Source organism: Oncorhynchus masou, chromosome 26 (genome assembly GCF_036934945.1).
Source record: "Oncorhynchus masou masou isolate Uvic2021 chromosome 26, UVic_Omas_1.1, whole genome shotgun sequence".
NCBI classification, from domain to species: domain Eukaryota; kingdom Metazoa; phylum Chordata; class Actinopteri; order Salmoniformes; family Salmonidae; genus Oncorhynchus; species Oncorhynchus masou.
Genome location: NC_088237.1, coordinates 25,188,949 through 25,203,167, shown reverse-complemented (window position 1 = coordinate 25,203,167; position 14,219 = coordinate 25,188,949). Strand labels below are relative to the sequence as shown.

Below are 14,219 nucleotides of genomic sequence, written 5' to 3'. Positions count from 1 at the left end.
CCCCTACAACCACACACAGCCCCTACAACCACACACAGCCCCTACAACCACACACAGCCCCTACAACCACACACAGCCCCTACAACCACACACAGCCCCTACAACCACACACAGCCCCTACAACCACACACAGCCCCTACAACCACACACAACCGAACACGCACAACCCCTACAACCACGCACAGACCCTGCAACCACACAAAGACCCTGCAACCACACACAGCCCCTACAACCACACACAGCCCCTACAACCACACACAACCGAACACGCACAACCCCTACAACCACACACAACCCCTACAACCCCTACAACCACACACAGCCCCTACAACCCCACACAACCACACACAGCCCCTACAACCACACACAACCACACACAGCCCCTACAACCACACACAGCCCCTACAACCACACACAGCCCCTACAACCACACACAGCCCCTACAACCACACACAACCAAACACGCACAACCCCTACAACCACGCACAACCCCTACAACCACACACAACCCCTACAACCACACACAACCCCTACAACCACACACAGCCCCTACAACCACACACAGCCCCTACAACCCCTACAACCACACACAGCCCCTACAACCACACACAGCCCCTACAACCACACACAACCCCTACAACCACACACAACCCCTACAACCACACACAACCCCTACAACTACACACAACCGAACACGCACAACCCCTACAACCACACACAGCCCCTACAACCACACACAGCCCCTACAACCACACACAGCCCCTACAACCACACACAGCCCCTACAACCACACACAGCCCCTACAACCACACACAGCCCCTACAACCACACACAGCCCCTACAACCACACACAGCCCCTACAACCACACACAGCCCCTACAACCACACACAGCCCCTACAACCACACACAGCCCCTACAACCACACACAGCCCCTACAACCACACACAGCCCCTACAACCACACACAACCGAACACACACAACCCCTACAACCACGCACAACCCCTACAACCACACACAGACCCTGCAACCACACACAGACCCTGCAACCACACACAGACCCTACAACCACACACAGCCCCTACAACCACACACAACCAAACACGCACAACCCCTACAACCACACACAACCCCTACAACCCCTACAACCACACACAGCCCCTACAACCACACACAACCACACACAGCCCCTACAACCACACACAACCACACACAGCCCCTACAACCACACACAGCCCCTACAACCACACACAGCCCCTACAACCACACACAGCCCCTACAACCACACACAGCCCCTACAACCACACACAGCCCCTACAACCACACACAGCCCCTACAACCACACACAACCAAACACGCACAACCCCTACAACCACACACAACCCCTACAACCCCTACAACCACACACAGCCCCTACAACCACACACAACCACACACAGCCCCTACAACCACACACAACCACACACAGCCCACACAACCACGCACAGCCCCTACAACCACACACAGCCCCTACAACCACACACAGCCCCTACAACCACGCACAGCCCCTACAACCACGCACAGCCCCTACAACCACGCACAGCCCCTACAACCACGCACAGCCCCTACAACCACGCACAGCCCCTACAACCACGCACAGCCCCTACAACCACACACAGCCCCTACAACCACACACAGCCCCTACAACCACACACAGCCCCTACAACCACGCACAACCGAACACGCACAACCCCTACAACCACGCACAACCGAACACGCACAACCCCTACAACCACACACAGACCCTACAACCACACACAGACCCTACAACCACACACAACCCCTACAACCACACACAGCCCCTACAACCACACACAGCCCCTACAACCACACACAGCCCCTACAACCACACAGCCCCTACAACCACACACAGCCCCTACAACCACACACAACCAAACACGCACAACCCCTACAACCACAACCCCTACAACCACACACAACCCCTACAACCACACACAGCCCCTACAACCCCTACAACCACACACAGCCCCTACAACCACACACAGCCCCTACAACCCCTACAACCACACACAACCCCTACAACTACGCATAACCGAGCACGCACAACCCCTACAGCCACGCACAACCGAGCACGCACAACCCCTACAGCCACGCACAACCGAGCACGCACAACCCCTACAGCCACGCACAACCGAGCACGCACAACCCCTACAGCCACGCACAACCGAACACGCACAACCCCTACAGCCACGCACAACCGAACACGCACAACCCCTACAGCCACGCACAACCGAACACGCACAACCCCTACAGCCACGCACAACCCCTAGTACATCACCTACCATTTACTGCCCCCCTCCGCCCCCTAGTGAGAGAGCTTGGGGGGACTATAGCCTTGTTCTGTTCAATGTTCTCTGTGTATATAGTTCAAAATAATACAATATAAAAATTGCTGACACCATTCAAACCAATGAGGGTTCAGAACTTTATAGCCAATTTTCTCAGAATCATATTTTTTCAGATAGAACCGTTATAGTCCCAGTTTACCAGTGGTTCAGTCCATTACTGGTATCAGCTTTTCCTGTCTATTGTACTATACTGCCCCACCCCCACCCTTCACCTCTAGTTGGTGCAGCCCTCCAGGCACAATCAAGGAATTCATTCTTTCCCTGTTCTATCTCGCTGGCACTTTTCATCATGTTCTGTTTGCTCCGTATCTCTCTAGCTCTCTCTCCCTGTAGGTCTGTTTTCTGCTCTGTCTCCCCTCTTTTGATATTTGTTTATTCTATTGCATTTAATATTTCGCCAACATGCTTATCCTGCTCCACCACATTTCTCCTGCACTTTCTTTCTGCTGGTTGGCCTGTTCTGCCTGCTTCTCTCTCTCTGCCTCCACCTTTCCTCTTTTGCATTTTTCTACTTTTCCTGTTTCTCTCTCGCTCACTCTTTCTCTCCCCTTTTCTTTTCTCTCCCCCTTCTCTCTGTCTTCCCTCCTTTTCTCTCCCCACCATGCTTTCTGCTTCTCCCTCCCTCCCCTCTCTCTCTTCCTCCCTCTCCATCCGTCAGGGTCCTGTGAGCTGTGGCGGACACGCTGCATGCTACATGCTCGTCTCCTTCCAAGCACGAGCGAGAGCTGCTTCCTTCCGACAGAGGAGGACTGGTGTTTGTGTCGCCCTGGACACGGCCTGCCTGACAGCCCCCAACAACTAGCTAACTAGTGGGACCACGTCAGCTCAGTAGCAAACCACTCCAGTATAGATTGGTGTGGTATAGCAGAGATATAATTCAGTACAGAACCACTCCAGTATAGATTGGTGTGGTATAGCAGAGATATATAATTCAGTACAGAAAGCACGACAGACACCTGTCTCTCACACCCCTCTTGTTGTCCAGCTACACAACTGTGCTTTGTTAGCTCCCTGCAGCATAGCACAACATTGGATGATGTGGTATATCATAGGTAGAGCACACAGAAACAGTACAGAACTCTACAGACCAGCACAGCACCATCATACGTACTGTATGTGGATACCTGCTGGTCGAATATCTCATTCCAAAATCATGGCTATTAATATGGAGTTAGTCCCCCCCTTTGCTGCTATAACAGCCTCCACTCTTCTGGGAAAGCTTTCCACTAGATGTTGGAACATTGCTGTGGGGACTTGCTTCTCTTCAGCCAGAAGAGCATTAGTGATATTGGGCACTGATGGTGGGCGATTAGGCCTGGCTCGCAGTCGGCGTTCCAATTCACCTCAAAGGTGTTTGATGGGGTTGAGGTCAGGGCTCTGTGCAGGCCAGTCAAGTTCTTCCACACCGATCTCAAGAAACAGACAAAATTTCTCTATGGACCTCGCTTTGTGCACTGAGGCATTGTCATTCTGAAACAGGAAAGGGCCTTCCCCAAACTGTTGCCACAAATTTAGAAGCACAGAATCATCTAGAAGGTCATTTTATGCTGTAGCGTTAAGATTTTCCTTCACTGGAACTAAGGGGCCTAGCCCGACCAATAAAAAACAACCCCAGACCATTATTCCTCCTCCACCAAACTTTACAGTTGGCACTATGCATTCGGTTATGTAGCGTTCTCCTGGCATCCGCCAAACCCAGATTAGTTCGTTGGACTGCCAGATGGTGAAGTGAGATTGACTCCAGACAATGCATTTCCACTGCTCCAGCGCCCACAAATTTGAAGGCCTGTCCATATACTTTTGTCCACATACTTTTGTCCACATGCTCCCTGTCTCTCGCTCCCTGTCTCTCGCTCCCTGTCTCTCGCTCCCTGTCTCTCGCTCCCTGTCTCTCGCTCCCTGTCTCTCCACCCTGTCTCTCGCTCCCTGTCTCTCGCTCGCTCCACCCTGTCTCTCGCTCCCTGTCTCTCGCTCCCTGTCTCTCACTCCCTGTCTCTCACTCCCTGTCTCTCACTCCCTGTCTCTCACTCCCTGTCTCTCGCTCCCTGTCTCTCGCTCGCTCCACCCTGTCTCTCGCTCCCTGTCTCTCGCTCCCTGTCTCTCGCTCCCTCCACACTGTCTCTCGCTCCCTCCACACTGTCTCTCGCTCCCTCCACACTGTCTCTCGCTCCCTCCACACTGTCTCTCGCTCCCTCCACACTGTCTCTCGCTCGCTCCACACTGTCTGTCTCTCGCTCGCTCCACACTGTCTGTCTCTCGCTCGCTCCACACTGTCTGTCTCTCGCTCGCTCCACACTGTCTGTCTCTCGCTCGCTCCACACGGTCTGTCTCTCTCTCGCTCCACACGGTCTCTCTCTCGCTCCACACTGTCTCTCTCTCGCTCCACACTGTCTCTCTCTCGCTCCACACTGTCTCTCTCTCGCTCCACACTGTCTCTCTCTCGCTCCACACTCTCTCTCTCGCTCCACACTGTCTCTCTCTCGCTCCACACTGTCTCTCTCTCGCTCCACACTGTCTCTCTCTCGCTCCACACTGTCTCTCTCTCGCTCCACACTGTCTCTCTCTCGCTCCACACTGTCTCTCTCTCGCTCCACACTGTCTCTCTCTCTCTCTCTCTCTCGCTCCACACTCTCTCGCTCTCTCTCGCTCCACACTGTCTCTCTCTCTCTCTCGCTCCACACTGTCTCTCTCTCTCTCTCGCTCCACACTCTCTCTCTCTCTCGCTCCACACTCTCTCTCTCGCTCCACACTCTCTCTCTCGCTCCACACTGTCTCTCTCTCGCTCCACACTGTCTCTCTCTCGCTCCACACTGTCTCTCTCTCGCTCCACACTGTCTCTCTCTCGCTCCACACTGTCTCTCTCTCTCTCGCTCCACACTGTCTCTCTCTCTCTCGCTCCACACTGTCTCTCTCTCTCTCGCTCCACACTGTCTCTCTCTCTCTCTCGCTCCACACTGTCTCTCTCTCTCTCTCGCTCCACACTCTCTCTCTCTCTCTCGCTCCACACTGTCTCTCTCTCTCTCGCTCCACACTGTCTCTCTCTCTCTCTCGCTCCACACTGTCTCTCTCTCTCTCTCGCTCCACACTGTCTCTCTCTCGCTCCACACTGTCTGTCTCTCTCTCTCTCGCTCCACACTGTCTGTCTCTCTCTCTCGCTCCACACTGTCTCTCTCTCTCTCTCTCGCTCCACACTGTCTCTCTCTCTCGCTCCACACTGTCTCTCTCTCTCTTGCTCCACACTGTCTCTCTCTCTCTCTCGCTCCACACTGTCTCTCTCTCTCTCTCGCTCCACACTGTCTCTCTCTCTCTCTCGCTCCACACTGTCTCTCTCTCTCTCTCGCTCCACACTGTCTCTCTCTCTCTCTCGCTCCACACTGTCTCTCTCGCTCCACACTGTCTCTCTCTCGCTCCACACTGTCTCTCTCTCGCTCCACACTGTCTCTCTCTCGCTCCACACTGTCTCTCTCTAGCTCCACACTGTCTCTCTCTCGCTCCACACTGTCTCTCTCTCGCTCCACACTGTCTCTCTCTCGCTCCACACTGTCTCTCTCTCGCTCCACACTGTCTCTCTCTTGCTCCACACTGTCTCTCTCTCTCTCTCGCTCCACACTGTCTCTCTCTCTCTCTCTCTCTCTCGCTCCACACTGTCTCTCTCTCTCTCTCGCTCCACACTGTCTCTTGCATTCACCATACTCCAGTGACAATTAGAAATGCTACATTGTGGCTCTCACACACTATCACATCGTCAAACCAATTTCCTGCTTAAACCATCACACCGGAGAAACAATGACAAATTCTGGCTCTCGGTGGAGATGAAATGGACTGGATGAAGCGGCTACGCTTGTTTTCCCCCCCATGTTGCCACAGCTCCCCCCGCTGTCCCTACCCATGAAGTAACCACAGCACAAATCACCGCTGACACACACACCCACATGCATACGCACACATTTCACTGTCAGTCTACACCTGTTGTTTACCAAGCATGTGACAATTTTTTGGGGATTTGACACACCACAGTGCCCGTCAGATGCTGTCCCTTAGCCAGCCCTGCACGTTGACACACCACAGTGCCCCTCAGATGCTGTCCCTTAGCCAGCCCTGCACGTTGACACACCACAGTGCCCCTCAGATGCTGTCCCTTAGCCATCCCTGCACGTTGACACACCACAGTGCCCCTCAGATGCTGTCCCTTAGCCAGCCCTGCACGTTGACACACCACAGTGCCCCTCAGATGCTGTCCCTTAGCCAGCCCTGCACGTTGACACACCACAGTGCCCCTCAGATGCTGTCCCTTAGCCATCCCTGCACGTTGACACACCACAGTGCCCGTCAGATGCTGTCCCTTAGCCAGCCCTGCACGTTGACACACCACAGTGCCCCTCAGATGCTGTCCCTTAGCCAGCCCTGCACGTTGACACACCACAGTGCCCCTCAGATGCTGTCCCTTAGCCAGCCCTGCACGTTGACACACCACAGTGCCCGTCAGATGCTGTCCCTTAGCCAGCCCTGCACGTTGACACACCACAGTGCCCCTCAGATGCTGTCCCTTAGCCAGCCCTGCACGTTGTGGGGAGACGCATTTTGATTTGATCATGTCTGATCCTTGCTAAAGTGACCAGCTAACTGACCGGCTTTGTGTGAGGTGAACTGGCTGGGATTGTTTGTTTGTGAGCTGTGTATGTATAAGGGTGTGTTACTGTTTGTGTGCCAGTGATATGTTTGCATCAGTGACAGTGTGTGGGATTCAGGTTCTCTGAGTATTTGGGTTTAAGAGAGGTTTTTAGTCTGCTTATCAGCTCAGTGGCAGTGTGCATATGATTGTGTGCATCTGTGTGTAATCTAAGTAAATGTGGGCTATGTGTCTGAGTGTGTGAGAGAGGCAGGGATATTTTAACTTTGTGTGTGTGAAGGATATATTAATCAGTTTGTGTGTATGTATCGAACCCCCTCCTAATCTCTGTCTCTTTGGATTGGAGAGGGCCCCTCTGTCCCCCTCCATCTCTCTAAATTCCCAGAACCGTCACCCCCACATACACACATCACTCTGACGGGCCCTGACTGCAGGTTAAACGCATCAAAAGCTGCCTCAGCTTTCTCTCTCTGCTCTCTCTCTCTCTCTATCCTCTCTCTCTCCCTATATCCTCTCTCTCTCTCTCTCTCCCCTGTCTCTCTCTCTCTCTCACTCCCGTCTCTCTCTATCTCTCTCTCTCTCCCCTGTCTGTCTCTCTCTCTCACTCCCGTCTCTCTCTATCCTCTCTCTCTCCCTATATCCTCTCTCTCTCCTCTCTCCCCTGTCTGTCTCTCTCTCACTCCCGTCTCTCTCTATCCTCTCTCTCCCGTCTCTCTCTCTATCCTCTCTCTCCCTTCTCTCTCTCTATCCTCTCTCTCCCGTCTCTCTCTCTATCCTCTCTCTCCCGTCTCTCTCTCTATCCTCTCTCCCGTCTCTCTCTCTATCCTCTCTCTCCCGTCTCTCTCTCTATCCTCTCTCCCGTCTCTCTCTCTATCCCTCTCTCCCGTCTCTCTCTATCCTCTCTCCCGTCTCTCTCTCTATCCTCTCTCTCCCGTCTCTCTCTCTATCCTCTCTCTCCCGTCTCTCTCTATCCTCTCTCTCCCGTTTCTCTCTATCCTCTCTCTCCCGTTTCTCTCTCTCCTCTCTCTCTCCTGTCTCTCTCTCTCTCACTCCCGTCTCTATCCTCTCTCTCCCGTCTCTCTCTCTATCCTCTCTCTCCCGTCTCTCTCTCTATCCTCTCTCTCCCTTCTCTCTCTCTATCCTCTCTCTCTATCCTCTCTCTCCCGTCTCTCTCTCTATCCTCTCTCCCGTCTCTCTCTCTATCCTCTCTCTCCCGTCTCTCTCTCTATCCTCTCTCTCCCTTCTCTTTCTCTATCCTCTCTCTCCCATCTCTCTCTCTATCCTCTCTCTCCCATCTCTCTCTATCCTCTCTCTCCCGTCTCTCTCTCTATCCTCTCTCTCCCGTCTCTCTCTCTATCCTCTCTCTCCCGTCTCTCTCTCTATCCTCTCTCTCCCGTCTCTCTCTCTATCCTCTCTCTCCCGTCTCTCTCTCTATCCTCTCTCTCCCGTCTCTCTCTATCCTCTCTCTCCCGTTTCTCTCTCTCTCTCTCTCTCTCTCTCTCTCTCTCTCCTGTCTCTCTCCTGTCTCTCTCTCTCTCCTGTCTCTCTCTCTCTCCTGTCTCTCTCTCTCTCCTGTCTCTCTCTCTCCCCTCTCTCTCTCTCTCCCCCCTCTCTCTCCTCTCCTCTCTCTTGTCTCTCCTGTCTCTCCTCTCTCTTGTCTCTCTCTCTCTTGTCTCTCTCTCTCTTGTCTCTCTCTCCTCTCTCTCCTCTCCTGTCTCTCTCTCTCCCCTCTCTCTCTCCTCTCCCCTCTCTCTCTCTCCCCTCTCCCCTCTCTCTCTCCCCACCCTCTCCCCCCTGTCTCTCTGTCTGTCTCTGTCTCTCTCTCTTTCACAAATAAATAGGAATAAATTGGTGTAGAGCGAAAAGTCTGATCCCTCAGACAAACTTGCACCGTCCTCGTAATTACCGCCTCGGTTACGTAAACCGGTGACAGAGGGAACTGTGTGTGCCGTTTAACGGCCGCCATTGGCCGGGCTGCGGTGACACTACCTCGCCACCAGCAGTTTTTTTCTTTTTGTGGGCCGAGTTTTATACACGAGGGGTGTGTCCGTCCAGGCTGTGTAAATTATATCAGAGTTGAATCACTCAGCCACAGTGAGCAATATGCCCTCGTCGTCGATACCAGCTCCTATTAATACTCCCTTTTACTGCTTAATAAGTTCCGTTTTTGTCTATTTTTTTTCTTCTTTTCTTGCATTTTAATGAGCTGTGGCGACGGGGGCCCTGTCGCCCAGTTGTTAATGCTCCGGCGTCCCGCTGAAAGCCAGTGTGCGTCTTGGTAAAGAAAGAGGCATCTGTTCTGTACGTGTCACTCCTTACACCGATAGTCAAAACAACCGGCTCTATAAAAACCCACACGCTGTTAGCCAGTTTGAGCCGTCCACAAACGCTAACGACCTGGTGTACATGTCCTCTCTCCAGGTTAGGGCTAGGGGGGAGCTAGGTTACGGCTATGTTAAGATGGAGAGGGAGATTGTTGAAGATGAAGAATGCACAGTTAACGGCGAGACCCACAGCATTTGTCCTCATAAAACCGTTGCTGACTGATGAAGCCACAACAGCTGGGGGAATGCAATGAAAAGAGAAATGAGATGTGTTGGGGGCCAAGAGGAAAGTGTGTGTGCTCACATCACCAGGGTCTGTCTCGTGCATCCACAAGTCTGGTTGTGAAAAACACCACTCGAAGTCAAGCACATAGAAAACAACCCCCTCAAGTTAGCACACCATATCACACCCTACATCTTCATATCTTTACACACATGCAATCATTCATTGACATGACAGCAGTGCAGTCTCATGCATATCACTGGGGAGCACTTCAAATATCCCTGTTTAAATAGGGGCCCTTTAAAAGCTTTTCTAGTGGGTTCCATGCATTTGGAGAACTTCATGAAAACGGGACAAATCTAGTACCCGCTTTGAAATGGGCCACACCTTGATTAAGTACCATGTCATTGACTAATGTTATGCGTACTAAACATAGCTCCCCCCCCACCTTCCTCGACACACGGGCATATCAAGTGTTATTAAAAACAGCAGCAGGCACTTCTGGGCTGTGATTCATTCTGTGTGAGTCACCCAGCACACGCAGGGTTAAAGTATAGCTGCAGAGTCTTACTGCAGTGTCTGAAGCGTTTGGCTGTTCGCTACAGTACGCCAGGAGAACAAAACGTCATCTCTCTCTGTTTGGTTTTTTTCTCTCTCCAAAAATCATTTTTATTGCATTTGTAACATTTGGCACAATACAAATTCATGGTGCTTTTACAAGATAAACCTGTAAAGATCCAACACTGACCTTTTTTTTTTTTAAGAAAGTCTTCTCAGTATAAATGTGTTGTTCTCTTTTCACTGCATTCTCTGTAGCATTGGTTTAAAAAAATCACACACAATGCCTCTTTCTTTGAACAAGTCTACCCTCATTTCTCAGTCAGGATAGTATGTCAAACAACTGGTCTTTTTAAATAGAAGTTACAAGTTAGAAAATAGTTTCAATGTATTTATTTTTAATATAATATGCTTCTCTATCACCAGTCCATGGTACTTTCAATAGTTTCATATATAGATTTATTTATAAGCATGTACAACAAGAAATGTTCAGTCTTTAAGTTTTTCACTCTGTACAAAAAAAGAAAGTTCCTGTCTTTTCCCCCGTTGTGCATTCTATTGCATGTAGTTATGAGAAGAGGGGTGGCTATGGGGATTGGGACTTGCCTTGGGGGTGGTGTGGTGGGGGGGGGGCTTTAAATCTGAGTCTCCTGAACCTTCTCCTTGGTGTGAGTTTTTATGACAAAGGGCTCAGGGAGGTTTGTGATGGCGCTGGGCAAGGTTCGAGGGAGAGAGTTCCCAACGTTGTTCTCTGTCCATTTAGCCCCATGTCCTGCTGGCTTGTACGTGTTGTATTTGGGCTTGAGGGTGCGGTAGTCCACCTTGTGATGGTCTGCTTTGTGGGGACTGGAATCCATTTTGGGGTTCTGGTTGCCATAATCCTGTTTATGGGGGCTGTTGTAGTCTGATTTGAAGACGATGTAGTCCGGCGCGGCCTTGGGGGTGTGTTCTGATTTGGGTTTGTATTGACTGTTGTCAGGTTTGGATTTGTGTGTACTGTACTCCGGTTTGGATTTGGACTGAGTGCTGTAGTCAGGTTTGTAAGGGCTGTAGTCTGGTTTAGGTCGTGGGTGAGTGCTGTAGTCAGGTTTGAATTGGCTATAGTCCGGTTTGGGTTTTGGATGAGTGCCATAATCCGGTTTGAAGGGGCTATAATCTGCTTTAGGTGTTCTTGGGTGAGTACTACTGCTATAATCCGGTTTGAAGGGGCTATAATCTGCTTTAGGTGTTCTTGGGTGAGTACTGTAGTCAGGTTTGAAGGGGCTATAGTCCGCTTTAGGCTGCTTGTGAGTGCTATATTCAGGTTTGAACGGGCTATAGTCAGCTTTTGGCCTATGAAGGCTAAAATCTGGTGTAGATTTGTGGGTACTATATTCCACTGTAGATTTGTGGGTAGTGTAGTCCACGGTTGGTTTATAGGTGGTGTACTCAGCCTTGGGCTTGTGTATAATGTAGTCTGGTTTGGGCATGTGGATTGTGTAGTCCCCCTTGTAGTCGGCTTTGGGTTTGGGGAAGCCATAGTCTGTTTTGTGGCTGATATAATCCAGTTTTTGGATGCTGTTGTGGTCTCGGATCTGGTTGGCAGCAGAAGCAGGCGGCGGCAGGTCCTCCTCGTCCACCTGGATGATTTCTACCGTACGGGTGGCTGCCACCGTGCTCCGCTGCTGGTGGCGCTTCCTCAGCTTGTAGAAGGCGATGAGCATGACGGCAGCCAGCAGCGTGACGGCTACGAAGCAGCCGATGATGATCTTGGTGGTTTTCATCATCTCGTCCAGGCTGGGGACTGTGTCGGGTGGCTTGACCGTGGCAGACTTGGGGGCAGGAACGGCGGACGGTCGGGCGCCTGGCTGGCCCTCGGTGTTCTGGAGCAGAACGGTGGGAGTAGAGATGAAGACGGGCTGAAAGAGGGAGGGCGAGGCGGTGGTGGTGGTGCCAGCGTCTCCTTCTGCTTCTCCTCCTGCCCCCCTACCAGTGTTAGGAGCACTCGTTGTGGTCTTGGGCTTGGGCATCTCCGTGGTGGGTCCCGGCACTTCCACGGTCACTGTGGTGAAGTAGCTGAGGTTGGACGTGTTGAGTTCAGCCGCGCTCACGTTTAGGTAGGCCGAGGCGTTTGAGTTGCCGGCCGCATTGGACACCATGCAGGTGTAGGTGCCTGTGTCAGCCGCCAGCACGTTGGAGAAGTTGAGCGTGCCGTCGTTGAGCACAGCGATCCGCTGGTGGGCCGAGGCGTGCGTCAGGACGGTCCCATTGGGCAGCAGCCACCGGACCGAGGACATTGGCGCAGTCCGGCAACGGAGCTCCGCTACGCGCTCTGCCGAAATGTTTAAGTCTCTTGGCGCATCGCCTATGAAGGGGGCAGAGCACTGGAGCACACCGGTCTCCTCCCGGTCCACCTCCACCAGCTGGCGGCCCCGCATGTGGGCCGGCGCGTGGCATCGGCCACAGCAGGTAGAATTGGTAGGGATGTACTCTCGCAGCCATCGCGCCAGCCACAGGGCTCCACAGCCACAGTTCCAGGGGTTGTGGTGGAGGTGCAGCTCCACCAGGTACCTGAGGGGGGAGAATAGGTCGTGCGGCAGGGCGCTCAGGTTGTTGTGGGCTAGGTTGAGCTCCACCAGCGAGCTCAGGTCGTCAAAGGCGTTGCGCTCGATCACCCCAATCTGCGAATTCATCACCCACAGCTTCTTGAGTGAGCGCAGGCCCCGGAAGGAGCCTGGCTTTATTTCGGAGAAGAGGTTCTCCGAGATCTCCAGCTCCTCCAGGCCCAGCAGGGGGCTCAGATTGGGCATCTCCCCCCGGATGTTGCACATGCCCAGGTTGAGGTACTTGAGGTTGTGCAGGCCCTCAAAGGCGCCATCGGAGATGAAATCCAGCTTGCGCAGCTCGCCCAAGTCCAAACGCATGAGCGAGGGCACTCGGTTGAAGGCATACGAAGGGATGCTCTCGATGGGGTTATTCCTCAACCATAATTCCCTTAGCTTGGACAGGTACTCGAAGGCACCACTGGGCACCCCAGTTAGCCGGTTGTCAAATAGCTCCAGCGTGTTTAAGCTGGTGAGGCCATTGAAGGCGCCCACCTCGATCTGCCGGATGGCGTTGCGGCCCAGCTGCAGAACCTCAAGGTGGTGCAGGTGTCGGAAGGTGTCGGCCTGCACCTCTCCAATGGCATTCTCCATCAGGTTGAGGTGGCGCGTGTTAGCGGGGATGCCTGGGGGCACGCGAGTGAGGCCGCGCCGAGTGCACACCACCTTGCTCAGCTGGCTACTACACGAGCACTGCGGTGGGCAGCCCTGAGGGCCTGGCGCTGCCGCCCCCGCCATAGCCAGGGAGGCGCTGCTCCACACTCGCGCCATCAGGAACACAACACAGAGCAGGGTGGCTCGACGCACAGCTACCCGCCCCAGGAGACTCATGATGTGGCACGCTCATAATTCAGCATCGTCCGGGGGGGGGGTCCGGAGGTGGGGTTGGGGGGGGGGGGATCGGTTGGTTGAATGGGTTGGTGGTCGAAAGTGGGAGGGGGGTGAGGTATAAAGAGGAGAGGGAGGGGGGGTTGGTTCTTGAGTAACCAGGAGGGGGCTGGCCCTACCCCGGATTAAGCAAAACTCTGGCTCTCTTTTCCATGGACACTACTGGAGGGGGGAGGACAACTGCTCTTAAATGTTTCAGAGAAAGAGAAAAAATAATAGAATAGGAGATGGAGATGATTGAAATAGGGTTGGAAATGCTAGACACCTACCTCAAGCTTTTTTTTTAGAGGTCCTTACGAGATAGTTTTCTCTGTTTTTGTCAATCACAGAGTGTTTAAATCAGGTATATATCCAAGGAGCAGAGAAATAAAGACTTTTCTTTCTGCTCTGTTTGAAGCAAATGAAGTGAAGATTCTTTGCCAAAATGGCCCCTTTTTATAATTCCACACAAGCGAACATCATCCGAAGAAGGAAAAGATGTGAAGGCCCATCCGAAGCTTGTGTTTTAGATGGGTAGGTATCCAGTCAGGCTCCTATAGCAGTACACACTCGCTCGCTCTCGGCTGCTCTTCTCCCGCTTGTCCTTGGAATCCGCCGCTCGGTGTTT

The 14,219-nt window shown here is 52.8% G+C and overlaps 2 protein-coding genes across 2 annotated transcripts in view; one reads left to right on the top strand and one right to left on the bottom strand.

The window, feature by feature from the left end:
- LOC135515092 (staphylococcal nuclease domain-containing protein 1-like) overlaps positions 1–14,219 on the top strand; it is a 335,980-nt gene that overhangs the window by 121,792 nt on the left and 199,969 nt on the right. The window lies entirely within an intron of this gene.
- Positions 10,521–13,580, bottom strand: LOC135515091 (leucine-rich repeat-containing protein 4-like). The gene has a single exon (XM_064938924.1). The coding sequence runs from the start codon at positions 13,553–13,555 to the stop codon at positions 10,778–10,780; it is 2,778 nt and encodes a 925-aa protein (XP_064794996.1). The 5' UTR covers positions 13,556–13,580; the 3' UTR covers positions 10,521–10,777.

Coding starts and splice junctions, on each gene's coding strand:
- LOC135515091 (XM_064938924.1), bottom strand. CDS start 13,555: ATGAGTCTCCTGGGGCGGGTAGCTGTGCGTCGAGCCACCCTGCTCTGT.